General features: G+C 54.3%; 1 protein-coding gene and 1 long non-coding RNA gene across 2 annotated transcripts in view; both read right to left on the reverse strand.

Annotated features, from left to right (window-relative positions):
* BCAR1 (BCAR1 scaffold protein, Cas family member) overlaps positions 1 to 9471 on the reverse strand; it is a 36676-nt gene extending 27205 nt beyond the window's left edge. The window contains exon 1 of the mRNA XM_040633597.1: positions 9371 to 9471. Coding sequence (XP_040489531.1) covers positions 9371 to 9382 — 12 coding nt within the window. The 5' untranslated portion in view covers positions 9383 to 9471. The remainder of the gene's footprint in view (positions 1 to 9370) is intronic.
* Positions 9472 to 12712: 3241 nt separating this feature from the next.
* On the reverse strand, positions 12713 to 27604 carry LOC121103437. The gene is made up of 3 exons (XR_005835635.1): positions 24959 to 27604; positions 23754 to 23915; positions 12713 to 13834 (listed from the first exon to the last, which is right to left on the reverse strand). It is a non-coding gene; the product is annotated as an uncharacterized LOC121103437 (long non-coding RNA).
* Positions 27605 to 27822: the final 218 nt, after the last annotated feature.

Below are 27822 nucleotides of genomic sequence, written 5' to 3' on the forward strand. Positions count from 1 at the left end.
AGGGTGGCTGCATGGGTCAGCTGATGGCCAGCTCTGGGAGCGGCAGCAGGGAAGGATTTCCTGAGGCCGGAGGTGAGTGCTGCCAGCCCTGGGGACAGGAAGAAATGATGTATCTGGAGGGCCGCGGGGTGTTGACGCCTTCCCCCTGGGCTGGCCACTCACATTGGCAAGCTCAAAACCAGCCCGTGAGCTGAAGCCAGCCTGCGGGTGGCCCAGTAAAGATGTGAGTCCGGCTGCGTCCAGAACCACTGCCACACACAGGCAGACACCCCTGCACCCCGGCTGTCAGAACCAACACTCCCCAGGGGCCCCGAGAGGGGACATGCTGCGCCCAGATCACACCACCAGGAACTGAGCTACAACTGTAGCCTGCCCACCCAATGACCCAGGTGTGTCCCCACGGAAAAGCACCCCAGGTGACCCCAAACGGTGCAGAGCATGTACTCTTAGGGTGATGTTGCAGCTGTCGGACATAAAGAGCTTTCCCATTTTCCTCTGCTCTCTGAGGATGGAGGGACCAGTGACCAATGGGGCAGTTTATCTGTCCGTGATGAGTCTGAATGTGGGAAGCTGGGGGACTCACCAGCCTAGAGCCAAATCTCAACCTGCCATCCTCTTCCACCTCCTCCCAGGCTAGTGCCTGGAGACCTGGGTCCCATGGTGAGGGTGCGGGTGGAACTGCCAGGTGCAGGGACACTGCCAGTGAGGGCAGATGGCTGACTAGCCTCCCAGATCCAGGCCTGGGTCCCAGCGATTGCCATGCCCCCACCTTCTCACAGCTCCCTCCCCTATCTGCCTGCTCCGGCTCTTTCAAGGACTGGGAATTGGAAGGATCTGAATACTCTTCTAATTCTTTTTTCCTCATTTTCTAATTTGAAAATCAAAGAGCAGGAGAGGCACCTGCGGGGGAGATGCCTGCTTCAGAGAGGAGCTCTGCTCACTGCAGGCCCTAGGCTGGCTCACAGCAGGCCCTAGGCTGGAGCTGGTGAACAGTCACTGGGCCCTGGAGCACTTCCCAGAGGCCCTCTGCCACACCCCAGGGCACAGACTCCCGGTGGCCCAAGTCCCTTTCTCCTTTGCACCCCTTCTTCCCCATCTCCTTCTGAGACCACCTCTCCCGATGGGATCCCCCTGGGTGCTGGCAGGTGAGTGGAGGCTGGGACCAACAACCAGGTCCCCCCGTGTGTGTAAGGAAAAGGTTAGGGCCTACGGCCCTACGTGCCGTCTCTGCTGGTGCTGGAACTCCCTGCATCCTCACACACACCCCCAACACTACCTGGGGGTGGAATGCAGAAGAGGCTGCAGAAGAAATGGGGGCAGGGGAAGAGAGGAGCAAGATCCTGGCTGGAGGTGGGGAATGAAAACAAGTCCCTGTGCCCAGAGAAAACGGTTAGCTGCTGGTGGCTGCCCAGCCCTGGCTGACAGCCTGGGCCGGCAGGGACAAGGGTGCGGTCAAGAAGCCACCCCAGCTAGCCATCTGCTCTCGCCTCTCCCCATAGCAACCAGCCCCAGCATATCAGGGCAGTTGGAGGGGGGTGACTTCAAATGCCATCTGCCACCCCCCCAAGCCTACTTCCGCAGGAACACAGGTGCCCACACCCACAGAGACCCAGGAGGGGCAGAACAATGTGGCCTGGCCACTTGGCTGGGGTAGGAGGGCAGGGGGAGGCATGAAGGGGCAGTGGAGTCACAGGAGGGGACCCTGGGGCTCTGGGGGCAACAGGGTGAGAGCACAGGAAGGCGCAACAATACAGAGAAAGCAGAGCTCCGGCAGGCAGTCACCCACTGGGAAGGCACTGCTGGGGCATCCCACCTGCCCCGCTCCAGCCCACAGAGAAAGGCTGCATGGGCCCCAGGACACCCAGACCCCAGTCCTCACCCAGCTGGAACCTACAAGGACAGGGCCACAGACTGTTAATGACTCCAGCTGGCATGGGACCCTCAGCCATCAGAGCCTTGGCTGGCGTGTCTGCTCAGTGTAACAACACCAGCAGTCCTGCCCATCACCAGGCCACGAGACTGCAGTGGACAAAGGCACCCTGGTGTCAGCAGGACACCCATGCACCTGCTGATCACACACCAGCCCCACCCAGCCTGGCACCCCACTAAGCCCTCCCAACTCTCCAAGCCCCTGCTCAGGTGCCCTGAGCTTCCCTGAGCCCCTGATGCACAAGAGGTGTCCTGTGACACCCTTGGGCAAAATCTTTCTGTGAAGCCCTGCTGCCCCTGTATCTACCACCCAAGGCTGGGGGCGCCGGTCGTGCGGGGTCTCTCACTACCCACATTACAGTGTGATGGTCATTTCTTCAGTACCTATCATTACTAGGATATAGCTGCCAGGAAAATGGGTCCGTGTCCTGGGGGGTGAGGGGCACAAACACAAACACAGGAACGTCTGTAGGGACAAGAGCTCTGGAGCAGAATGCAGAGACAGCAGGTGATGGCAGGGGCTATTTTATACAGGGTGCTGGAGGGGCGGGGGTCCTCTCTGAAAAGGTGGCATTTAAGCAGATGTGTGAATCTTCTACCAGGCTCATTATGTAGAAACAAATAACAGTAAAGATTAGTAAAAATAGCACAGGCTCACCACCCCTCCGTGCGAAGAGCAGAGCAGGACGTGTGCAGTGCCCTGGATGCAGGGAGTGGTTCTCCAGCAACCCCGCCCCCATTCCTTGAGTGGGGGGATGTCCACCAGGCTGGGGCTCCCCGGAGTCACAATGTCTGCCCAGTGGGGTGTCTTGGGACAAAGAGGAGTGAGCCCAGGAATCTGTCCAGACCTGCGAGGGTGGAGGGATGGGGGAGCTCTTAGGTAAGGCACACCCTCTCCTACCTCCTGCTCTCCTGGAGGCATCTCCCTGCCAGGACCTCTGGAATGGACTGGATACACACAGGTGACTCCAAAACCTAAGACACTTCACCTCTTGGGCAACTGAGAAAGAGGAAACACAGGGCGTCTGGGGGGCTCAGGCATTAAGTGTCTGCCTTTGGCTCAGGTCATGATCCCAGTGTCCTGGGATCGAGCCCTGCATCGGGCTCCCTGCTCCGCTAGGAGCCTGCTTCTTCCTCTCCCACTCCCCCTGCTTGTGTTCCCTCTCTCGCTGGCTGTCTCTCTCTCTGTCAAACAAAGAAATAAAATCTTAAAAAAAAAAAAAGAGAGACAGAAAGAGGGAACACAAACCCCAGATCCCTGGGGAGGGCTGAACAGAAAGGTGTATGGTCACCCCACTTCCTGAACAAGCTGTAAATCTGGGGGACCCAGGATCTGGAAGCACAGACTACTCTCGGGTGCCTCAAGGCACACGTGCTTGGATATCGGGTTTTATAAAATATTGAAATGCAGCATTACACCAGCAACAATGCCAGTGTTCCAGTACCTGAAAACACACAGCGTACAAAAACCAGAGACAGATATCCATCAGCAAGAAAAGGGCTAAGTACATAATTTCATGTTCATAAATGGAACACGACTCAACGTAACAGTGAAGAAAGAGCTCTTGATACACAGTGCATGGACGAAAATCTCAAAACTGTTAGGCTGAATGAAAGAAGCCAGACCTCGAAGAGCACATCACTACATGCCTCCACTTACAGAAATTCGCTCAAGCACAGGGGCACCTGGGTGGCTCCGTCGGCAGAGCGTCCGACTCTTGGTTTTCCGTTCAGGTCATGATTTCAGGGTTGCGAGGCCTCTGTGCTCAGCAGAGGGTCTGCTTGGGATTCTCTCTCTCCCTCTGCCCCTCCCCCAACATGCTCGCACTAGTGCGTTCTAAGATAAACAAATAAATCTTTCTAAAAAAAGAAAGAAAAAAGAAAGCTCAAGAACAGGCTACACTAAGCCATGATGAAGGAAATCAGAATGCTGGCCACCTTACAGAGGGTTGGAGACAGGTGACTGCAAAGGGGCCACTTTCAAACTTTCTGAGATGATGGAGATGTTAATTATCTTGATTTGATTGATGGTTATATGGGGTCTGCATTAGTCAAAACTCACCTAACATCTGTCCATTTCAATATATGTAAAATATTCTTTAATAAAAAGAGTCTCAACCGGTAAAAATAAAACAAAGCACAGAGGGAAAAAAATACATGGGAATTAGGAATACCAAAAATAGGTACTGCAATCCTAAACCCACTGTGTTACCCTTTTTGCCCTGGCTGTTAGGGAGCTTAAAGTTATGTATGCCTACCTTCCCCATACATTACATAGTTCTGGATCTTTTGACGCTCCCAGACTATTTGGGTCTTTCACTAGAATTTGCTTCAAATCCTTCTTGGAACTTAGAGGGATTTAAATAATAAATTTAGATTAATGAAAAGCCCCCTGCCTCTAATCCCCTTTAGAGAAGGGATTAATTTTAGCGCTGCAACTTGTGACCATCCATCCTGCCAGAGCAGGCGTCCAATGCCACCTCTACCACAGCCCCCACCCTGTTCCCAGACATTTTTCTTTTTCTTGAAGAGAGGGAGAAAATGGCCCGGCAAACAGTAACTAAGACTAAAGCAAAGAAACGATGGGGTTGGACCAGGATGCAATCAAAGCAGGCAGCCATGACAAAGCCTGGGGAGTCAAAGCCTGGGGAGGTGAAGGTGACCCAGTGGGGAAGGTGACCCAGTGACATGGGGAGGGGAGGGGCAGGAGCCCAGGCACCGGTGACCTAGGGAACCTCCAGCCTCATGCCTGGAGGTGGGAAGTGGCGGCTCAGTGGGGGCTGCCCTTGTGGCCCACTTGCCTCACTCATGGGCTTGAGCCCCCCCAAAAGTGCCTCCTTCTTGCAAAGTGGCTATTCCCTTACTGAGTAGGCTGCTGCAGATGAGACCTGAGGACTGACTGCAGGGTCCCAGGGCTTCCACTGCCTGCAGCTCTGTACCCACCCCCGGGGGCACTTAGTGCAGGGCGTGTCCACCTGGCCTGGAGCACGGTGGGCCAGCTGGTGGCCCTCCTGGAGGCCACTGTATGTCGGTGGAGAAAGAACAAGTACCTGCCCACCCAAAGCTCAAGAGGCAGGGGTCCTGTAGGCAAGGTGGGGCAGGCGAGGGTCAAGTGTCATCCCACGCTAAGGCCTTAGCAGGAAACACACCAAGCATCAAGAAAGGGCCCCTGGCGGAAGACTGGGCAGGCCGCGGAGAGCTGATCACCCCTCCCCAAGGGTGATCACTTGGTGCCACTGCACCAGCCAGTGGCAGAGGAAAAAGATCATAACCTCAAGCAAGGGAGCTGCTATGACTTCTTAGCCTCTTACTAAGAGCTTTCTGCAACCCTTGCCACGTTCTCACACAACTCCACGAGTGCTGTTAACCTCCTCGTAATACAGATGGGGAGACAGGCTCAGCTTCAGTAACCGCTCAAGGTGTAGACAAGCCAGCACAATTCATTCTAGAGCCCTTGCCCTCAACCCACCAAAAGTCCTCCAGGTCCCGAAGCAGCCTCTCTGGGAACCCCCACTCAGCCCCCAACCCGCCTGCCAGGACAGCAGCTGAGGCGCAGGGCTCTCCGCAGGGGGACCCGGCTGCCTGTCCGAGGGGGCTCCTCTGCACTCCCCATGCCACATCCTCAGCAGACAGCCAGGGCAAGCTAGGGCAATGAGGCAGAGCCAGAGGAGCCAAGCAGGCCTGAGACCTACCCCGAGGAAGCCTTGCCGCCTGGTGAAGGAGCCTGACAGCAACCAAATAGCCCCAATAATTAACACACTATCACAGATGCGAGTCCCAGAGGTCTGCTTTGCAGAAGGGTGCCCTCTGCCTGAGCACTTGAGGGTGAGCAGGAGTGAGCAGGAGGGACCTGGTGAGCAAGGCAGTGGCTGGAGATCCCTTCCTGCAGAGGGAGGGCCAGGCAGAACCAAGGCCAGGTGGGAGGAGGGGCAAGGGAGGTGCTTTGGAGACTGACCAGGGGACTTTGGACGAGGACCGTGCCTCCTCCCACTGTCCTGTTTTGAGCCCGTTCCACCAGGCCTCAGCTGTCCATAGCCTGAAGCAGTGAGCCCAGCAGTGAGCCCAGGGCAGAGTCTCCTGGCTTCCTGGCCAGCTCTCCCATCACAGCGCCAGCTGGCATAGAACCAGCCACCCCTGGTTCCTGGGATCACTAGTGGAGGTTCAACCAGGTGCCACACCTGGTCCACTGTTCTCCACCAACCACAGCTGGGGCCTCACAGGGCTAGACCCACCCTACCGCACAGCCCGGGGCAAGCTGCCCAGCCTCGGAGTCCCAGCTGCCTTATCTCCCCAGGGTGCCGAAGGGGTTACATAAACTCATACTTGAAAAGCCACAAGCCGAGGGTCAGGCTCTCAGCAGCCTGGGCCTCTGTGGACAGCTCAACAGGCCGCAGCCCCCACAATTAGAGAGGCCACGCAGGATGACGCTCACTTTCCGGCTCTGCACCCTGCCAGACCGGGCTTCCGCCCCGACTTCGTCTCTCAGTGGCCATGCAACCCTGGCAAGACACAGGTCCTCTGTAAGCCCGTGAAGCCCAGAGCCCTGCTCCTGGCACACACATCAGCGCCTTCACTCCTTGAAAGGACCCATCGTCAATCAGTAAAAGAGCAGAGGGAAAGACAGTAATAATTTTAAAAAGGAAAATAAAAAAAAAATTAAATTAAAACGAATAAATAAAATAAATAAATAAAAAGGAGCAGAGAGGCTAGAATGATAGCATCCATTTCACAGACAGGAAACGAGTGGCAGGAACAGTGATCAGGGGACTTCTCCCCAAGCTGGAAGCTGGCCTCTTGCCTGACAGTGCCAGGGGGCAGCCAGCATCTTGTCGCTCCTAAATATGAATCATGCCAATGCCCACCAGGGGTCTCAGGTGGGTGGCACGGCAGTTTTCCTTTCAAATGCTTCCTGCCTGACCAGAGGGAAGAGACAGGCCTGGGGTGCCAGATGGCCATGCCTAAGACGAAGGTCACTGTCAGGGAACAGCCAGGAAGGAAATCTCCAGGTGCTACGTGAGCACTTCCCTCAGCTCAGGGAAGAGGAAGGAGCAACTCAGCAGGGACTCAGGATGACCCTGTGTGCCCTCCCGTCTCTGGGCCCCCGAGCCCATGTGGGTCAAATATCAGAGTGAGAGCAGCTAATCCGTGCACAGGCCCTGCTCTAAGAGTAAGTCGCTCCCGGCTCAACCTCTTCCCATCCCATCCCAACCTCTTCTCTCCCTGCCACCACCTCCCATTCCATTCTGAAGCATCTTGTAATTTCTATGGGCCAAAGTGCCTGCGTCAGCCCCATCCAGGAAAAGACTGCCCAAATGAACGGGTGTGCTTAAAACCCAAACACATCCCTGAGTACCACATGGGCAATCACCATTCTGGGTTCCAAGAGCAGGGCTTAAGGAGGCAGCTCAGCCTGGAAGCCTCAGAGGGGCCTCACCAGTCACAAGCACATGAAATGAACCTCTCCTCCCAGCCCCACCAGCTCATACACTGCCCAAGGACCCAGGAGGGAGCCAGGGTACTCTGACAGCCCAGCCACTAGGGGCAGATGGTGAGACCCTTGCCCACCCCCTCCAGAACCCCCAAGGGCTGTGGCTCTAGGCAGGAGTACGGGGAGTGACTTGGAGCTGACAGGAGTGTGGACGGACTGGGCAGACCCTGGCTTCAGGTCTTTATAGCAGGTGCCCACAGCAGTGCCTGTCTAAGTCAGACCCACCCCCCTGCCATACCTCTCTCATGACAGATGGGGCCACTGAGGTACAGAGCCCAGGAAGGCTGCCCAAAGTCCCGTAAGGCAAGGGGTCTGGCTGCCACCCTAGATTCTATGTCCAGACCTCTCTTATCACTGTGGACAACCAAACCAAATCAAGTGCAGACCTCCCAAACTGAGACCCATCCAGGCTGTGATGTGGCCTGAGTTACATTCCCCGTTCACTATTGCCCTAAAGCCCCAGGCCCTCAAGCAGGCTCAGACGGTCCACTTCCCCTCCAGCTAGTGCCCACAGGGTCAGGGCAGGTCCCTTGATGCCCTGAGCCAGAAAAGATCCAGGACAGCAGAGCAGGAGGGAAGAAGGGCTTGACAAGCATTTTCTGTCTTCTTTCATTCTAAAGATGAGGCAATTATGTTCTGAACCAGAACGGGGGTGGGGGGGGTGGGGGGGTGGAGTTCACCTCAGCACAGTCTGGAAGCCTTACTTTTTTCATCTGTAACTGCATTACCGCTCTGGAGGCGGCAGGAGCTGGGGTCTCTAGTTCCCTAATAACAATGCTTTGCACTTACACAGCACCTCCCGTAATCTCCACACACCCCATGGTGGTTCCTTAAGAGGCCACTGGCCTGCCAGGAAGCCCCTACTGTCTGCTTCACCCTGAGAAAGGGGTTAAGAGTGAGGAGCAGTGCCAGGAAGGCGGCCAGGTGGGCTGGCACTCTGGCCTACTGCCCCTTCCTGTCAGACGGAAAAGACCCTAAGTCAGCAAAGAAACAATGGCTGAAAGCCACAGCTTTCCAGCCTCCAGAGGGCGTCCCCTCCAGGCAGGACGCAGGCTGTGGGCCCCTACCTCAGTCTGTCCATCTGTAAAGCGGGCTGGGCCTGCACCTGAGGCCTGGTGACTGGGGGTGGCCAGGATCACTTGCCACCCTCAGGAGGCCGCCCGATGCCTCCAGATGCAGGCCTAAGTGTGGAGCCATGATGGCCTGGGAGCTGGCCAAGCCTGCCTGCTGGGCCAGGAAGAGGGGGTGACAGGCGAGAAGAGAAGCCCCCATAGCTAGGACGGAGGAAAAGGCCGGTCCCGGCACCCAGAGGAAAACTTCCCGGGAAAGTGAGTGCATCAGTCTCTCCGAGGGCAGACACAGATCCGCACTCTGCCAAGCAGTCCTGGGGTGGGCTGTCCGGGAGAGATACACACCCGGCCCCAGGCCTGGCCATCCCGGGGCCGTCCCTGGAGCGCAACAGGGCAGCTATCCCAGGCGGTTTCCTGGGGGCAGCACACACCTCCCCCCTTCACCCGGCCCAACCATCCTGGAGCGGGGCTCCCGGCGAGCGACACAGACCTCTCCCCACTAGGCCTGGCCATCCCGGTGGGGGAGGGGGTTCTGCGGGACAGCACGGACTCCTGCCTGGCCCAGCCGTCCCAGGGGTTTCCCGGGGCCAACAAAGGCCCCCGTCAAGCCAGCCGTCCTGGGGGGCTCCCGGAGGGGACAGCACGGAACCCAGACCAAGCCGGTTCCTGGGAGAGGATGCAAAGAAAGGCAGGGGCATAGAGGCCGGCTTGGGGGAGACGCCCCCACGCTAACCCCCACGCCCGGCCCGGGAAGGCCCAGATGGGGTGACCCCCGCCCCCAGCCTGGAGCCCCCGCGGCATTAGGCCTGCAGCAGGCGGCTTCAGGTCTCAGGCCCGGCCGGGGGCAACAGACCCGGGGTCCCGGCCGGCTGTCGGTACTTACCGGAACGGACATCTTGGCCGCCGCTCCCGGGCCCCGGGCGGGCAGCGGCGCCGGCACGCTGGGGGCTCCGGTCCGCCGCGCCGCTCAGAGCCCCCCGCGCCGGGTCCCGGTGCTCTCGGGGTTCCCCGCGGGCTCCTGCGCGCTCCCGGCGGCCGGACTGTCCGGCGGCTCCAGCCCGCGCCGCGCATGCGCCGCCCCGCACCGCCCCTCCCCCTCCCGTCTCCTCCCCGGGGGCCGCGTTAAAGGCGAGGACCCCGGACCGCGTCATTTTTCTGTCGGCCCAACGCGGTGAGGAGGCTCGGTCTCCACCCCTTATCCAACCTTCAAAGGCCACTTCGAGTCGCACCATCTCCTGTTCTCCCACCCAGTTCTGGAGACCAGACCCCACCCCCCACCCCGCACGTTGCCCAGCCCAGGATGCTGGGCGCCTGCCTTGTGGTCTGGCGGGGCTCCCAGTCCCTGTGTCTGAAGGCGATTGCAGGTCAGCCTCGCAGGGCTCCTAGAAACCCTCCCCGCTCCTCCCGCTGAAAGCCCAGAGACCCGGCACCCCCACGCTGCGCTGCCCAGACCTCCTCCGCCTGCTCTGCCCTTCCCCTCTGCCCATCCCTCAATGGTGGGGAGCTCCCGACTGCCTGGGAACAGCCTAGCGCATCGTCGGGTCATCGGACAGATAGAGCTGACAGATAAAGCCGAACTGGCTTTTAGGGAGGATCCTGTCTCCCGGTAACCCCCATTCAAGGGCCACCCACAGCCAGGCCACCCAGCGCCAAGAGCCAGCCCTCAGACGCTGGAAGAGGGGCCTTCGAGGCCCCAGCCTTTCTTTTCCAAGGTTAAACATCCCCAATTTCTTCAGCTGTTTCACATCTGCCGTGGTGTCCACAGATAGCGGGCCCCTACATGTGCGCCCTAATTTCCCACCCACTGCCAGATGGGCCTTGCTAAACTGAGGCTCTGAGATCCCTCCGTTACCAGAAGGCAGAACCAGGAGTCTGACCACTCTGGGCTGCCATTCATCAGACACAGCCTGTCCCTGCTCCCTTGGGGACCCTTCCTGGGCAAAGCTGAACCCAGAGAAAGGGCTGCTAGGGCCCAGGAGGGATGAGTGAGCACCTAGACTAAGGTTACAGGGCCAGGTCAGTCCAGGGAGATCAGTACCACTGCCCCTGGTCCCTCCATGGAGGAAAAGGTAGAGCTGGTTCCATGAGGCTGGACGGCAGCAGATGTGGCTCATGGCAGGACCTGGGCGACAGAGAGCTCCAGCCCTCTAAGACATTGGTGGGGGCAAGTGCCCAGGGCCACAGGCTCTTTTGTCCGCTCGGTGTGCAGTGCCAGGAGTCCTAAGGTCATTGAACAGAGGGAGGAAGTACAGGTGAGGTGAGTTTCCTCGGAGACTCAGATCTGGCCCCAGCTCCCCAGGCCTCAAAACTCCCCCTTGGCAGGTCATCCATTGGGGTTTAGGAGGATCTCCAGCCTTCTTCTCCAAGAGGTGGGGCTGCCTTGGTCTTTCTCTAGGATATTCCTGGGGAGAGTCCTAACAGTGGTCCTCAGCAATGGGAGGGGCACTAGATGTGCAAGAAAGGGGGGAAATCCAGGTCTGCTATGAGGCCCAAGTACTGATTCTAGCACTGATGAGCTGGGGTCCCTTCCTGCTCCACCTAAGCAGGGTTGCCCACCCCCTTGAATGGGCATTGTCAATTATGCACCTCAGTTTCCCCAGCCCCAGTGCTTGGTAAGGCATTGTTGGAGGGAGCAGGCAGGGCCACAGCAAACAGAGGGGGTTCTGGGCCGACAGCTGCCACCTCCTCAAAGGGTGCTCTGTGTGTGTGTCTGGCAGGCGGCCCTGCCCGTGCCCACCCGCCCGCGTCCAGCTGGCACTGCCTCTCCTGAGCTGGGAGCAGCAGCTCAGCCTGGCGCCTGGGCTCCCAGCCACATGCGCCCGCTGTCTCAGAGGCCCCCGCTGCCACCCTGGCCCCTCCCTCACTGAGTCCAGGCTCCTCCTCCTTCCTCCTCTCCTACTTTGGCTGGATTCTTTTCACCCACTGTTTCTGTGCCCTCTCCCATCAGCCCCTTCTCTAGGTGCACAGGCCAGAATGGGGCTAGCAGTGGCGAAAGACCCTCCTCCACACCCCTGGGTATAGGGAAATGGAAACCCAGGGAGGGATGCAGCTGGGGTCATGACCTCCAAACTCTGGTCCTTGCCTCCATCTGGCCCCCAACAATGGCTTACAACTGTTTATTCGGGGCTGGGGTCACTAACTCATCTCTTAGCACAGGAAGAAGGATCCCTGGCCAGAGCCTCACTTACTCCAAGGCAGGGGTTCAGCACCTTGGGTAGGGGGTTGTGCCCCCCATTCCCCAGCAGGCAAATGATCCCAGGATGACTCAGTCCTGCAGAGACAGGCTCTGGGGGCCTCACGACTAGCAGTTCACAGCAGAAGCAACAGCTGGGGTGCTTGAGCAGTTGCCAGCACCCCGAGAGGATCCTTGAGGGCTGACCAGGGCCCCAGGGAGACAATGGTTACTGTTTTTCCTGGCACTGGGAGGGAAGGGAGTTTGGACCCGGCCACAGAGTAAATCTGGGCAGAGACAAGCTTCATACTCAGGTCTCTGGATACCCAGGCCTCTGTCCCCTGGGCCTTGCCATGTCTAGAAGGCCGAGGCCTGGAAGGTGGCCCCTTCTCCCCACCCCCACCCAGGGTAACCAGGGACCTCTCCAACAGAGGGACTCCTGGCCCAGGAGAGCGCAGTGAGCCTTTGCAGGCACTTTGTGGGCACCTTGTGATAATCCTACATTAGCATTGTGCTTTTGTCACCTTTGATGGACTGATATTGATACATTCTCATTAGCTAATGTTCACACTCTCTTCAGACTGCCTTAGTTTTCCCCTTACTGTCCTTGTCCTTTTTTGTTCCAAGATCCCATGGAGAATCCCACATTACATTTAGCTGTCATGTCTCCTTAGGCTCTGCTGGGCTGTGACCACTTCTCAGACTTTCCCTGCTTTTGATGACCCTGACAGTTTTGATGAGTACTGGTCAGGGATTTTGTGGAATGTGCCTCAACTGGGATTTGCCTGGTGTTTTTCTCATGGTTAGACTAGGGTTATGGATGTTTAGGAAGACCTCCAAGGTAAAATGTCATTCTCACCACATCATACCAAGGATAGATGCTGTCAACAGGACAACTTATTACTGTTATATTGACCTTGATCACGTGGCTGATAACAGTGTCTGTCAGGTTTTCTCTCTGTTTTCTATTCTTTACTCTTTGGAAGGAATGAGGACTTATGCTCCATCTCCTGAGAGCAGAATATCTACATAAAGACATTTGGAATTCTGTGGGAAATTTCTCTCTTCTTCATTTATTTATATCGGTATGAATTTATGGATATTCATTTTATGCCTTGGATTACAATCTAACACCACTTCACTTCCTTGCATGTATTGACCTTGCTTTGCAGTAGGCAGTTCTTTCAGGTGGTACATCAGATTTTTTCAAGAGAATCTAGAAATCCAGATTGTTTTTATAAAATCGCTGGCTTTTGAAACGTTGACTGAGTGAGCCGAACCAAATGCTTCCACGGGCCAACCCCAGGCAGCTCTTGGCTCCAGAGTCAGATTACCTGGTCTGAGTCCTTCTCTGCTTCTTGCACCTGGATCATCTTGTGCATGTGCACAAGTTAATCTGTCTGGGGCTTTGTTTCCTCATCTGTGAAATGGGAGGATAATACTTCCTGGGTGATTGAAAGGATTCGATTGAATGACTCAGGGAAGGTTCGGGGCCCTGGACCTGGCACAGAACCCGTGCTTTGTAAACAGCAGGGACCATCACTGCCACACACGAGCCAGGCATTTAGGTTAAGCAGCTCCCTACGGAGAGCAAGATCTGAGCTTCTTTGAAGGAGACCTAGAAGGAGATTTTAGGGTTGGGGGTGGCCAATGGGATCCTGTGAGCTCTGGAGTGGATGAGAACAGGAACTACCACTCCAAGCCTGGTTTTCAACTTAAGAGTTGAGCTCTACTACTCTGTAGTAACCCCTCATTGACGGGTGGGGGAGGACCCAGACTAGAGGCCCTGTCTTACTCTAAAGCGTGAATGACTGCCTCTCCCAGGGACGCAAGTCAGACTGGCACAGAAAGAGATGCTCAGCTTGGTGAAGTGGAAGGGGAACCCACTGACCCACCAGGCGAGACCTTGGGGTTCAGTTTTGGCATCACTTCAGACTTATCCTCTGACCTTACAACAAGTCCAGGTTCCAGTATCCTTGAGGGTAATCCCACAGTCTCATCGAGGGTGGGCCCTAGGGGCTAGGGCAGGGCACTTCCTTGTCTCTCCCCCATTCACAGAACCTTCGGTATGCTCTGCGTGGGAAGCACCTGGTTAGGAGAGGGGTCATGTTCAGGTCATCAGGCAACTGCGTACAGAGGCAGACCATCATGCCCTAGACAAGGCAGCTTCAGTACCTGGTGGCAGGAGGGAGATAGATGTATTAGTTTCTTATTGACGCTGTAACAAATTCCTACACATTTCATGGTTTACAACAATATGAACTTATTATCCTACAGTTTTGGAGGCCAGAAGTCCAAAATGGGCTGTCAGGGCTACATTCTTCTGGAGGCTCTAGGGGATGATAGATTCCCTTGCCTTTTTCAGCTTCTAGAGACTTCCTGCATCCCTTGGCTTGGGCCCTGCATCACTCTGACCTCTGCTTCTGTCATCCCACCTTCTCTGACTCCAGCCCTCCTGAGTCCCTCTTATAAGAACCTTGTGACTACCATGGGTCCATTCAGGTAGTCCAGGGCAACCTTTCCATCTCCAGATCCTTAATTTAATCAGAGCTGCAGAGCTCGTTTTGCCTTGTAATGTAATCTAATCGTAGATTCCAGGGGTTCAGATGTGTACGGAAGGACCCCTGGCCCCCCAAACTGCTCTGGGCCCCATGGCCTGAATACTGGTGATGGCTGAGTTTGGCCAGGGCAGGAATCCTCTTACTCAGCTCAAGTGGCATCACTTGCTGTTTGTGGGAATAACTTTCATAAATGATGTATGGTTCCCGCATACCATCTGGCAAGACAAGGCAAAAAACCCCAACAGGCAGGGACGCTTTGACCCTGAAATTCCAGGAATTCATCTTTAAAAATGCACTCATGAGTAGCCAAAGCTATACATGTCAAGGCCGTCGCTTGCAGCTCTCCTTATTAGCAGGAAAACGTGGGAACAACTTACATATTCAATAACGGGCTCCACTTAAACAAATCGTGGAATATTTACATGATAGAATCCCATCCTGGGCGTCACCACCAATGACAGAGTGACATGGAAATATGTTCACAATCTACTGTTAAGTGAAGAAAAATAGGCTTTGAAATAAGTATGGCCAGATCCTATTTTCATAAAAATTATTGTATTTCTATTTATGTCACATATTTGCATTGGGAAAAATGTGGAAGGATAGATAGCACAGTATCAGCTGTGGTTACCTTGGGGTGCGGGCGAGATTTTGTTCACCATGTGTAATATTTAGAGAGGGCCTATTGGGAGGGCGGACTATGCTGGTTAGTAAGTAGGGTTTTATCTGTCTTCGTGGATTAGAATTTCACAGGAGACTGTTTTTGGAGGAGAGAATGGGGTTTTGGTATAACTAAAATTATTTTCTCTATTTTCCAATGTTTTTCAAATGGACATCATTACTTGTGCATTTTTTAACAGTATACACTTTTTTAAAATGGTGGTAAGACATACATAACATGAAGCTTATCTTTTAACTGTTGGGTTTTTTTTAAGTTTATCTATTTAAGTAATCTCTACACCCAACGTGGGGCTCGGACTCACGACCGACCCTGAGGTCAAGAGCCACACTCTTTTCCGACTGAGCCAGCCAGGTGCCCCCCATTTTAACTATTGTTAAGTGTACAGTTCAGTGGCGTGAAGTTCATGCAGTGTTGTACAACCATCACTGTTATCCCTGTCTAGAACTTTCTCATCATCCCAAACAGAAACTATGTCTCCATTAAACCATAGCTCCCCTTCTCCTCCTTCCCCAGCCGCTGGCAACCACCATTCTACCTTCTGTCTCTGAGAGTTTGCCTGTTCTCGGGTAATTTTTTTTTAAAGAACAGTGTGTGGGGGGGAAAATGTAATTACCGAGTCCTAGGAAATGCAAGCCACCGTGGATGGGTTCCCACACACATGCTGGGGCCTGACACGCAGGAGATGCAAGCAAACAGCCAGCAGAGTAAGGCCTTGCAGCCAGTCCCACACGGATCCTGCCGCCTAGTAGCTGCCCCCCTTCCCCGCCCCCAGCAGGCAGGAGGCAGAGGGGAAGGGACTTGCCAAGGGCTCCCAGAACTGGACAGCTGAGCTGGGCGGAACCACAGGCTCCCACCTCGGCTAGCTCCGAGGGCCCTGGCTGCTGGCCTCTTGGTCTTCTAGGATGTTTGTAAACACCCAGAGACCAGAGCCCCTTCCAGGAACAGGCCTGTGTTCTCAGTGACCGAGACAAGTGGAATTTCACTGTCCACTGGAAACAATCCCCAGGGCATTGTGTTTCTGAACCCAGGGATGAAGCCGCTCGCCTGAATAGTATACATTCTCTAAATTAGTAAAGAGCCCGAAAGAGCTATTGCCACACTGAGGTCACCAGTGTGAGTCCCCAGAGCAGCGGGTTTGGTTCTCAGAGAGGCAGGAATGCCTGCCGTCCCCCTCCCCCATCAACTGCTCTGCCGCCTAGAGGCCAAGGGTCTGCCCCAGGGGCGCTGGGAAAGTCTCTCTGTTCCCCGGGACTGAGACTTGCCCTGTGGAAACAGGAAGGGACTCACGGGTAGGGAGTGAGATCTGCCCTTTGGCAAGAACCCCGCCTCCCTGCCACCTTTGGCCTCCAGGGGCAGAGCAGGACAGGGCCTGGGTTCTGGTCCTGCCTTGTGAGCTTCAGCATGGTATTTATACTCAAAGCATGTTTTCATCCCCTCTGTCAAATGGGGCTTAAGAAAGCAGCAAAGCAGCCCCCAGCTCCAGGGAGCCCCCTCCCTATTTCATTCTTTGTGGAAGCCACACTCCCCCACCTCCCCCGCCGAGAATTGTGCGGTACTGTGGCCCTGGCTCCCACAGTCTGGAAGGACTGGGATCTATGGCATATAAGGGCCACTGTGGCACCCAACGCGGAAGCAGCCGTTAAATGCTGCTGTCAGAATCGCTGACTTGTCTGTCCACTCACCAGCTTGCCTTTCCGGGCGCACAGCCTTCCACGTCTCCTGCCCCCCTGCGGCAGGAGCGGCCCCGCCCGTCCTGATGGGGCTGAGAGGAAGGGAGGCTAATACAGATGCTGGAGGCTGGCCCAAGTTTTGGCCTCGAGGGTAACCCCTGGCAAGTTCTTTACACAAGGCCCTTGGGCTCAGCGTTTGATGGGAGCAATGTCTGGCAGAAGGTTCTAGAAATACAAGGCTGCATATCACCCGGATGACAGACCTTCTGCGTTGGACGAAGTGATGCTTACTGAGAGGCAGCCCTCCAATGCCAGGCTAAGACCTGGAGACAGGGCGACAGACCCAGATGAAGTGGAATTGGGCTCCGCCCTCCTGGCCTGCCTGCAGTGGCAGGGGCTTCCTGGAGGAGGCAGCGCTCAAACAGGAGCTTGTAGGATGAGTAACAGTTCAGGGGGCCTGTGTGGGCAGCAAAGCCAGTGTGGAGAAAGGCTCCCCTCCAGGGTCCAGCAGCCTGAGACCCACCTATTCCTGGGGAGAGACAAACCAAGGTTTCTGAAAATAGACCCTCAGTGGGGAGGCCTGCATTCAAACCCCGGCTCTGCCATGCTCTAATGCCCCACCTGGGCCAGTCACCCCTCTGGAGACCTCAGTATCTTCTTCTGGGCAATGGGGCAATTGCATAGGGGCTCAGAGAGGGTGCTGGGGACACATGGGTCCACCCATTTGGGGAAGTCCACTTCTGTTTCCTTAGAGGGCTGTGTCTTCCTCCCTTGTTTAACGATCTCTCGATCTCTCAGGGTATTGTAAGGCATCAGGCCCAGACTCCTGCTGGGCCCCTGCATCCTGATGGAAACCTGGGGCGGTGGGAGGGGGGTAATGGGGGGGTCCTGGGTGATAGCCACCTATGCAAAAATATTGTGTACCTAATCTGTGCAAGACATCATAGCGGTTGTCATTTCCTAGAAGCAGAGCCTGAGACAGGGATTCTTTGACAGTAGCTTCTTGAGAAAACGGGAAGGTCCCGCTTCAGCCTGGCCCCCGGGGAGCTCTGGAGTGACTTGCACCTCAGAATTGGCCCCACCTGGGGTAGGGGGCCAGCCCGTTATGCTCCTGGTCAGCTACACACTGACCACTGCCTGGCGTGGTGTGGGGAGTAATTCGGGCCATGAGGTCCCATTTTGCCAAGGATACTTTTCCAAAGACACAGCAGCTGTGAGCAGGGAGCAGCCACTTCTGCCCGCAGCTGGGGGTCTGGGCCGTTCCACAGAGGACAATGGGTCAACCAGTCTGCAGTCCTACAGGTTCTTTTGTCCTTAAGGAGCCACTAGCTATTGACTTTCCTGTCCTCACCAGCCCGGGCATATTCCGGGAGTTGCTTGCAGAAAGGCCTGAAGTATAAGAAACAGGTGGGGATAGGATTTCCAGGCAACCCTTCCGGTTGTTCTCTCCCCTCAAATCCCAGCAGCACCCCACACAGTGTCCCCTTTAGCGGTCCTGGACACTCTGGGGAGGGAAAGGCTCAGCCCCAAACCATGCCCTGTCAGGAAGGAGCCCCCAGGAAGAGGAAGGGGCTGCGTCAAAGCACCATGGAGTTGGGGCTAGGACCCAGGTTTGCTGACTTCTAGTTCTTTCCCTGCCAGGGAGAAAGCCCATGTAAGGAGGAGCAGAGTCTCCCTTTTGTGAGGATGAGAGGGGAAAGCTCTCCTAGTGAGCTGAAGCAGGACCTCTTCTTACTCTCTGGCCTCTGGGCACACTGGGTTAGGCTGCTGAATATCCCAGGCCACAGTGACACTAGGGAACAAGGACACAGCAACCCCTGGGCCAGCCGGCAGCCTGAGGGAGACTCATTGCCATGACTCAGCTTGGAAAGAGGCCAGGGCAGCTGCCAGAGAGCTCTGTGCATTGTGGGGTATTGTTCTTGCTGCCAGCATCTCAGGCTCTTGAAAGCACTGTGCCTTTGGGTTGATTTAATTTAACTTAATTAATTTGAGAGAGAGAGTGCAGGGTGAGGGGCAGAGGAAGAGGGAGAGAGAGAATCTCAAGCAGACTCCCCGTGGAGCAGGGAGCCCGACTCGGGGCTGGATTCTATGTCTCTGAGATCAGGACCTGAGCCAAAACCAAGAGTGAGATGCCCAAAGGACTGAACCACCCAGGCGACCCTTGGGTTGGTTTTAAATGGTTTAGCCATCTCCAAGGAAGGAGCCTTCAGCACCCCTGAGGCCTGGGGTAGCCTAAGCCCAGCTCATCCTGGGGGGCCTGGGGTCTTCTGCAGTTGGCAGCAAACCAGTTTGCCATCTGCATGCACAGAAGCCCAGGCCAGCTCCGGCTCTCCTGGTGCCCCAGCCTCACTGGCTCCCTCTTGTCCAAGGACGCACTGAACAAGGCAGTTGCCACAGGCCCAGTCTGTGCCGCATCGGAAATGTTGAGGCACCTCCATCTTACAGACAGCAAAAGTGAGGCTGCCAGAAGTGAGCCCAGCCAAAATTAAAAAAGAAACAATGGTGCCAGAACTGATGCTTGGGGCCCGGTCCCAGGTCAGAGTCAAGGTGGTAGACCTGGAGAACACACAAGGGTGCTGAGAAGAGAAAGGGGGCCAGCAAGCCATTGAAAGGAGGGGGAGGGGCACCTGGCTGGCTCTCTCGGTAGAGCACTGGACTCTTGATCTTGGGTTTGTGTGTTCGAGCCCCACATTGGGTAGAGATTACTTAAAAATAAAATATATATAAAAAAAAAAAGGAGAGGAAGCCTTAGTTTGGGAAGATAAAGACAGAGAGGGAGTGAGATTGGAGGCCAAGCAGCTGGGAGTAATAGTTTAAGGCAAATTTGGACTTGTTCACCAGACCTCAGAACTGCTGGGCAAGTGTGAAAGAAGGGTAGTGAAGCCCCACCTCTTATTTTTTTTTAATTAAAAAAAAAATTTTTTAAGCAAGCTCTACACCCAACATGGGACTTTTTTTTTTTTTTTTAAGGTTTTATTTATTTATTTGACAGAGAGAGAGACAGCCAGCGAGAGAGGGAACACAAGCAGGGGGAGTGGGAGAGGAAGAAGCAGGCTCCCAGCGGAGGAGCCTGATGCGCGGCTGGATCCCAGAACCCTGGGATCACGCCCTGAGCCAAAGGCAGACGCTTAACGACTGAGCCACCCAGGAGCCCCAAGCTCTACACCCAACATGGGACTTGAAATCCTGACCCTGAGATCCGGAGGCGCACGTTCTACTGACTGAGCCATCCAGGCACCCCTTGAAGGCCCATTTCTTAACTGCACAAAAGTCATCTGCCCTGAAAGGTAAGGCTAACTGGATTCAAAAAATGTTTAGAGCAACTCACAGATGAACATGCCACAAAACTAGGTTTGTGATGAATCAGGTTCTGGGACATAGTCCTGCTGCGTTTGGCGGGTTCTGCAGAGAAGCAGAAGCAGTAGGAGACAGGCTGCCAAGTCCCATGGTCAGCCGGCCGTGGGCTGCAGACCCCGTGTGGGAGCTGACAGTGTATGTCCAGCCTAAGTCCGGAGGCTCCCAGAGCCAGGAGCACTGATGGGTGGGAGAAGGATGTCTGTCTGAGCCCAAGGATAGAGCAAAGTTCCCTTCCCCCACCTTTTGTTCTATCCAGGCCCTCAATGGATTGGATGATGTCCACCCACACTGGTGACAAGGATCTTTACTCAGTCTACCTATTCAAATGCTAACCTCTTCCAGAAAAACCCTTACAGACACGTTCTACCAGCAATCTTGGCATCTCTTAGCCCAGTCAAGGTGACATATAAAATTAACCATCGTGCCTGCCTTGTTCAAATGCTCCTTCCAGAGACAGAGCTGGGCTGGGCTGGTACCAAAGGAGGTTTGGCACTTAGGCAGGATCTGGTCCGGTCTTCTCCATGGATTGCCATTCTCCTCCTAATTCCAGCCACATCTCACCCAAAGCACTGGGCTCCATGCTCAGAGACAGGCAAGCAGGGCTACTTTGCTGAATCTTGTCTTCTCAGAGGGTTCAAGTAGGAAGAGAGGCACACAACCACTTTGTTGGAGAGAGGGAGACCTTTCTGGGAGGTAACTGGGCATTATATTTCAAGGCCTTGACGATGTGTGCCTTCCCTGATATGACAACTCCACTTGTAGAAGTGATCTAGAAATAACCAGTGATGCAGATCAAAATCTAAGGAGAAGGCAGTTCATCGAGGCATTATTTATAACAACAGAAAGTGGGTAACCTCAGTGACCAACAGTGGAAGGCAATATAATAAATTATGGTACAACCACGTAATGGCATATTCTACAGCTGTTAAAATTATTTTCTCAAAGAATGTTTGAGGGGTGCCTGGGTGGCTCAGTCGGTTGAGCGCCTGCCTTTGGCTCAGGTCATGACCCCAGGGTCCTGAGATCGAGCCCCACCTCAGGCTCCCGGCTCAGAGGGGGGGAGCCTGCTTCTCCCTCTCTCTGCCCCTCCCCCCTCCTGTCCTTTCTCTCGATCTCTCTCTGGTACATAAATCTTTAAAAATAAATAAAGAAATAGCCATACGTGGTCAGCAGCTTCTGTGTTGAGCTGCACAAATACAAGTATAATTCCAACTGCCTTAAGAAAATTCCGTAAAAACACAGGGAAAAGCCTGAAAGAATCCCGAAATGTAGCAGTTTTCTCTGTTAGTAAGCTGATAAGAGATTTAAATTCTGTTTGATTTTTCTGCTTCCACATTTTCCAACAATGAACAGTTTCCTTCTCTAACGAGAGGAAGGGAGAAGACAGAAGAGAAGCCTGGAGCAGGCAAAGCCCGCCTTGGCAGCAAGGCCCCGGCGCGGGCTGGGCTGGCGGGAGCTGAGGAATCTGCCTCGCACGGGGCTTGTTTTGACAAGAGTGTTGTGCCTCTGGTGGCTTGGGGCTTCTCCAAGCTGCAGGGCAACCTAGCTGACACACTACAAACTCCGTGTAGCGGGTGTGAGCACGTGTGCGTGTGCACACGTGGGGCCGCCATCTGTTGCCAACCTGGCAGCTCGGTGTTGCCTCTTCGGCTGTGTTTACTGGGACTTGGGTGGATTTTGTCGTCTGAATTTCTTGCTTGCTTCCCCGGGCCTTACTTCAGCTGCTTTTCCCACTGACTGCTAACTTGAAGGGCCTTCCTGCTAAGCTCTCTACTGGGCCTGCAAAGACTTTCAAAGTAGGAGAAAGTTCCTGCAGGTGAGTCTCCGCAGACAGCAGGGAAGGAACCCGGGTGTACTCATTACGGTTTGCTGATGCGTCAGGAATTTAGGAGTTTGAATTATTTGAAGTGGCAAGAATAAAGGAAGATGGAATGTTCCTAAGTACATAGCTGGAGGCTTTTTCATTTTTAATAAGCAGGGAGGCGATGGGCAGTAGTTCTCAGACTTCAGAGTGTGTCAGCATCACCTAGCTGCTTGTGAGAAATGAGATTCCTAGCATTCACTGTCCCCCCACCTCCGGGATTATTTAATCCTTCCCCTTTGCTTTACAGATACAGAAATGGGGGGAAGGGGAGGCAAGGGGCCAAGCCACATGCCCAAGCAGGTCAGTCTGCAGTGAGGGTGTCTCACTAGACCACGCTGCCTCTCGGTCACCTGTGGCAGATGTTTGGTGTTAAGGGAATACGCAAAAGTGGGATCCAACAAATTCTCTGATACCACCCGGAAGTCCAGCAATTCAATTCTGTCACCAAGTACCCAGAGTCAGTGCAGACCCCCAACAGCTGAGAGGCCAGTCCCACAAGACTGCCCCCACTTCACACGCCAGCCGCAAATGGGGTGCTCGGACTGCCCACACTTCTGCTCAGTCCATGACCACCCCCAACAGCTTTGGTAATTTGCTAGAACTCATGGACCCAGGAAAGTGCTCTACTTACGATTACTGTTTGTTATAAAGGATACAAATGAACAGCCAGATGAGGATGGGTCCAGAAGGGTACCCGTGCAAGTCTCTGTGCCTGTGGAATTGGGGTGTGCTACCCTTCTGGCACGTGGATGTGCTCCCCAACTCAGAAGCTCCCCAAACTTTGTTGGTGAGGAGTTTTTATCAAGATCTCATTACACAGGCACAGTTGATGAAATCATTGGCCTGACTGGACTCCATCTCCAGCCTCTCCTCCCTCCCAAGGTCCAGGGATGGGACTGAAAGTTTAAACCCTCTAGCTACAGGGGCAGTGTTGCTGGTGACCAGGCCCCATCCTGAAGCGCACAAATCCCAAGGGTTTTAGGAACCCAGAACTGCACAAAAACAAACAAAAACAAAAAAATTTATACCACATAGGTTATTTGCAGTTTTGTGGAAAATGCCACTTGCATTGCAAAGATAAAAGAGGCCTCTGCAACGATTTCCAGCTCCAGTTGTCTGCAGCAGTCTCGCGGGCACACACAGGTCACACCAGACACCGTTCGTGCAGGAGGGCTGGGGGGCAGGTGATTGGGAATGGGCAGGATCCCCTCCCTGTGTCTTGGACCCCAACCTCAAATTCAAAGGTCCCATAATGGAGCTCAGTGCCAGAGTGTAACAGAACTGTGGGGTCTGGCTTGAGACAACAGTAAAGACGGGGCAATCTTGAGGAGGCGACTGGGACACAGAGGGTCGACCCTGCCCCAGATGGCGTTCTCTGGGCCCCAGAGAGCTTCCAGACTTAAAAATGTCAGTCCCGGTGCCTCAAATACAGATGGGCTTAGGTTATAATGCAAAGATGTTAGGGTGGAAGAGGGAAGGCCGAAGAGAGCAGAGCAGCTGGCAGCAACCCTCCACACCCTGAGGACTCTGGCCACCGCTCGCTCTGAGGGCACCCACAGTAGCCCCATGTCACACTGTGGCCCAAGAGCCCTGGGGTCAGCTCGGGCCGCTAGGCATAGTTTGAAGATGGGCAGCTCCATAACTTCCACTAGAAAACCCACACGTTGTAATTCATCTTGGTGTCTTCAAATTTGAAGCTCGTTTATTTGGGTCAGGGACCATTTATTCGCACCTAACAAGTCGAGGCTTGCCACAGCATCTTTCCAACATATGTCCTGTTTGTGTCCTGTCCCTGTGCATCTGTCAAGGCCATGTGGGCAAGGGCAAGGCTGACTCAGCGGTGCTGGAACCACTGGCTGTGCTGGGAGGAGGCACCTGGCCTAGCACAGACCCCTCAGCTTCCCAGCCACTCAACCTGCTTTTCAGAGAAAGGGAAGTTGGGGGGCACCTGGTAGTTTACCTGAGCGAGTCCCTCATCTCCTGGTGAAATGTTCCAGGAGCCGTTTGGGAAGATCATTCTGGAATGCCTGCTAGCTCAGGATGGGATGCAGTGAAGGCTCCCTGAGACCCAGCAAGCTCATCACCATGGCAACCCTGCGCTGCCCATCCCTTGAACATCTCTCTGTAAGACAGACAGGGGAAGTCTAAATGTGAGCTTGTCTTTCTTTTTAAAAAAATTATCTTGAAATACTTTAGAAAATAAAAGCATAATGAATCATGTAAGAAATATCTGTGTCCTCACTTTCCACTTTAAGATATAAAACCACATCTGTAAACGAAGCTCCTTTCTCTGATCATAGAACCTTCCCTATCCCATGAGAGGTTACTGTTATGCTGAGTTGTGTCTATCACCCATTCATTATATATAATCATACACCCTTCCTATATTCTGAACCAAGGTATAATATCTTTTGCAAGTTAAAACATTTTTTCTGAGGTGAGTCTCATAACATAAAACCTACCACCTTCAAGTGTAAAATGCAGTGGCATTTAGCGCATTTGGTGTTGGCCAACCATCACCTCCGTGTTCATGTTTTCGAACTTGTGTAACTGGGATCATACGTTAGGACTTTCGCTGCTTGCTTTATGCATCAACGCTGCTTACGAGGCTCATCAGTGCTGATGCACGCAGCCCTCCTCATCCAGCTCGCCGCTGTCCCGTATGGCACTGTGGGACTACCTCACAATCGGTCCTCTCTCCTGATGGGTACTGGGTGGATTCCAGGTTTTTATGATCACCAATAAGCCTGCCTCCTTGTGCTGCTTCTCCAGGATGTCAGCCCAGGAGTAAAGTTGCTGTGTCATGGGCCGAGAGCAGTTCCAGATTACACATCACCAAGGTGTTCCTCAAAGTTCTAATTTATATTCACGTAAGCCTGGTTGTCTTGGGGAGCTGGGGGCCAGGTGCACAATTTAATTATAGTAACCTAACACTTGGATAGTGTGCCTCATTTAATAAAACGCAGTGAGGCAGGCGGAGCAGGATTGCTAACCATTCTCAGCAACCTTCTGAACAAGGTATCTGAGACTCGGAGGGACTCCAACTGGATCACAGCGGTGTTAGGATTGAAGGTTAGAGGCAAGACCACCCGTGCATCAGACTAGGATGGTGCTCTCCTTAGGCAATGTTAATTTCTCCCCCGCCCCCTCCCCACCCCCTTGTACCTTACTTAAGCATGGGTCACAGTTTACCCCATCAGCTTTCTGAGGTGACAACACAATGAACACTGGCTGGCAGACCATGAAGAGGAGACCCTGAATGAGGGTCTCTGTGGTTTGGGTCATTCCAGGCTGCAGGGAAGCAGGGCAGAAACTTCTGGACTTGCACATTCCATTTTCCTTGCGGTGGTCGACGTGCCTGTGCACAAAGATCACGTCTGATAGTATTTTGGGATCTAAGTTGCCCTAGGAGGGCATGAAAAAAAGAAAAGGCTTTACAGCAAAGTCGAGGGAGGAATTGTGAACACACCCAGGGAAGGAGGTACGCTGGGAGAGGCATTTATGAGACCTCAACTCTCCAAGGAACTATCAACCGGGCTCCTGGTCCCTCCTCCCTGCACTCCCTGAAACCAGGTGGCATCCCAAAAGAGGGCAACCCTGTGCACCTTGCTTAGCACAGAAACTTGCTTCTGGAGCAGAGCTTATGCCTGTCTAAACAAGGCCTGGGGGTGTCTCGAGGAGGCACTGCACGCTGCAGAGAACAGCTGGGCTGCTGCCCCAGGGTGCGGACAGAGTTGGAAGCCAAAGGCATGGGCCCACACCTCTGGTGTCCTTCTGCCACAAAATTTTGGCACTGGGAGCGCCAGCTGCCACTCTTCAACTGCAAGCATCTCCCCACCTTTGGTTCTTCTGTCCCCCCGCACTCATGTCTGTGCATCGGGATCCAGAAGGGGGTGAAAGGCAGTTTAGTTTTGCCTTCCCCGCCCCCATCCGACCCTCCAGTCACAAGATATAGGTGTGATCCCTGGTGGTTTCGCAGTCTGACCTCAGGCAAGTTTCCTCTTGTGAAAAATGAGGAGGATCTGACAGATGGCCCTCGAGGAAGCAGCTGGCTGTGGGACCTCTCCACCACTTGCCTGCCAGGGCTCCCATCCCAGGTCCTCTGCATCGGCTCCCACAGTGCACAGCTCACTCAAGATTTAGTTCACCATGCTGTCCCTTCTTCCCTAGAGACCTTATGCTGAGCTCCTAATTAGAGCACCGTGTTCCTCAGGAAATAGGTGAGCAGAATCACATCAAGGAAGCTTGTTTTATTCTTCGACCTTATGCTGTTTGGGGGCAGTTTTTTCAGCATTGGGAAGATATCAGATGCCCTGAAAATCCGACACACCCATCTGGGACAAGGGGAAGACAAAGACTGATTGCAAAGCAGGGGCAGGGAACAACTTTCAGGGATTCTCTGCCCATGGCCCAGCCAGGTGTCCTTGGGCATCCCACTGTCACTCACGCCAGGCCATGGCCCCAAGGCCCACGATACCCTGCCCAATTGCCTCTTATGCTGACTCAGTTTCTCCACTTCCCCACTCCAGGATAAAGGGAAATCATCTCCTCTGGAGTTGGGCAGAAGAGTTTTCACTTAATGTGGATATGAAGAGCTAGATAAACTACTATCCACTTGTTCTTAAAAACTGTGGGCTAAATGGTGTCTGCCATGGTTCAAACAGGATGGATGGAAAAGGGGATTCTGGATTGAACATGGTAACACCTCTGTTGGCCCCACCACCCCGCCTGGCCTCCGCGGGCCCACCAGGAAAGGCCAGGGATTCCCTGAGGCAGCTCTCAGGCCTTTGAGAACGAGGTGGTAGAGGTGCGGAGAGGTGGCCACGCTGGCTGGGAAGGCAGATCCCACCAAGGGCGTGCGGGGCTTAGGCAGGAGCACAGCCAACCAAGAGGAAGGCCCGACGATGGTCACAGGAGACCTGAGGCCCACTCCACTCGGCAGCCACAGCGCCCAGCATGCTGCTCAAGGTCAGGCAGGGCTGGGAAGACTCCTGTTTCCTGGGGCCTGGTTTACGCTTACGAGAAATAGCCATTCATGCCCCAGCCCCAGCACCGGTCTTGATGGCGGGTTCCTGTCCCTGGGAACTGAGCCACAACAGTAAGCCAACAGAGGGGGCAGAGGTGTCCAGGAGAGGCGAAAACAGGCAATCTGCAAAGACTGGGCTCCAAGTTGTTAAAACCAGCACAGGATCTGGGGGGGGGGGGCAGCGGGGGAGCGTCCCTGCCACTACCCACTACATTCCTGGCCGCTGTCAGACCAGCAGGGTGGGGGTGGGGCTCTGGGAGGCCGCCCATCCTGTCCTGAGCAGCCGGCGCACTTCTTAGTCCTTTCCTATACACAGCTCCGTTCTGGCTCTCTGGCACAATGGGAAAAAAAAAACCAGTTCATTATTAAAAACTCAAATTCAAATAGAAGTAGAGAGAATACTGTGAAGGACCTGCTGTCTTCCTACTCAGATTCAACAATTATCAACACATGGCCAATCTCTTCTCATCTCTGAGCCCACCCACTCCTTGGTGACAATTTTAAGGACCAAACGGAGAAAATTACAAAGAATTTTGTGTTCCGGGTACCACTGTTTGGCTGACCTATCACCTATTCCTAATTCCACCCCCACCCCCCCTTTTCAGGACAGGTTTTTCCAGCCTCCCCTCCAGCTGGGGGCAGTCAGATGATCCAGCAATGGCCAGTGAGACGTACATGAAAGCCAGCTTTGAAGCTGTTCTTAAAAGTCTCATTGCAGGGGCGCCTGGGTGGCACAGCGGTTAAGCGTCTGCCTTCGGCTCAGGGCGTGATCCCGGAGTTCTGGGATCGAGCCCCACGTCAGGCTCTTCCGCTATGAGCCTGCTTCTTCCTCTCCCACTCCCCCTGCTTGTGTTCCCTCTCTCGCTGGCTGTCTCTCTCTCTGTGTCGAATAAATAAATAAAATCTTTAAAAAAAATAAAAATAAAAAAAAATAAAAGTCTCATTGCAGGATGATACACGTGCGCACATAGACACACCTGCACGTGTATTAGCCAGAGGAGGT

Source organism: Ursus maritimus, unplaced genomic scaffold (assembly GCF_017311325.1).
Source record: "Ursus maritimus isolate PB19 unplaced genomic scaffold, ASM1731132v1 scaffold_19, whole genome shotgun sequence".
Lineage (NCBI taxonomy): Eukaryota > Metazoa > Chordata > Mammalia > Carnivora > Ursidae > Ursus > Ursus maritimus.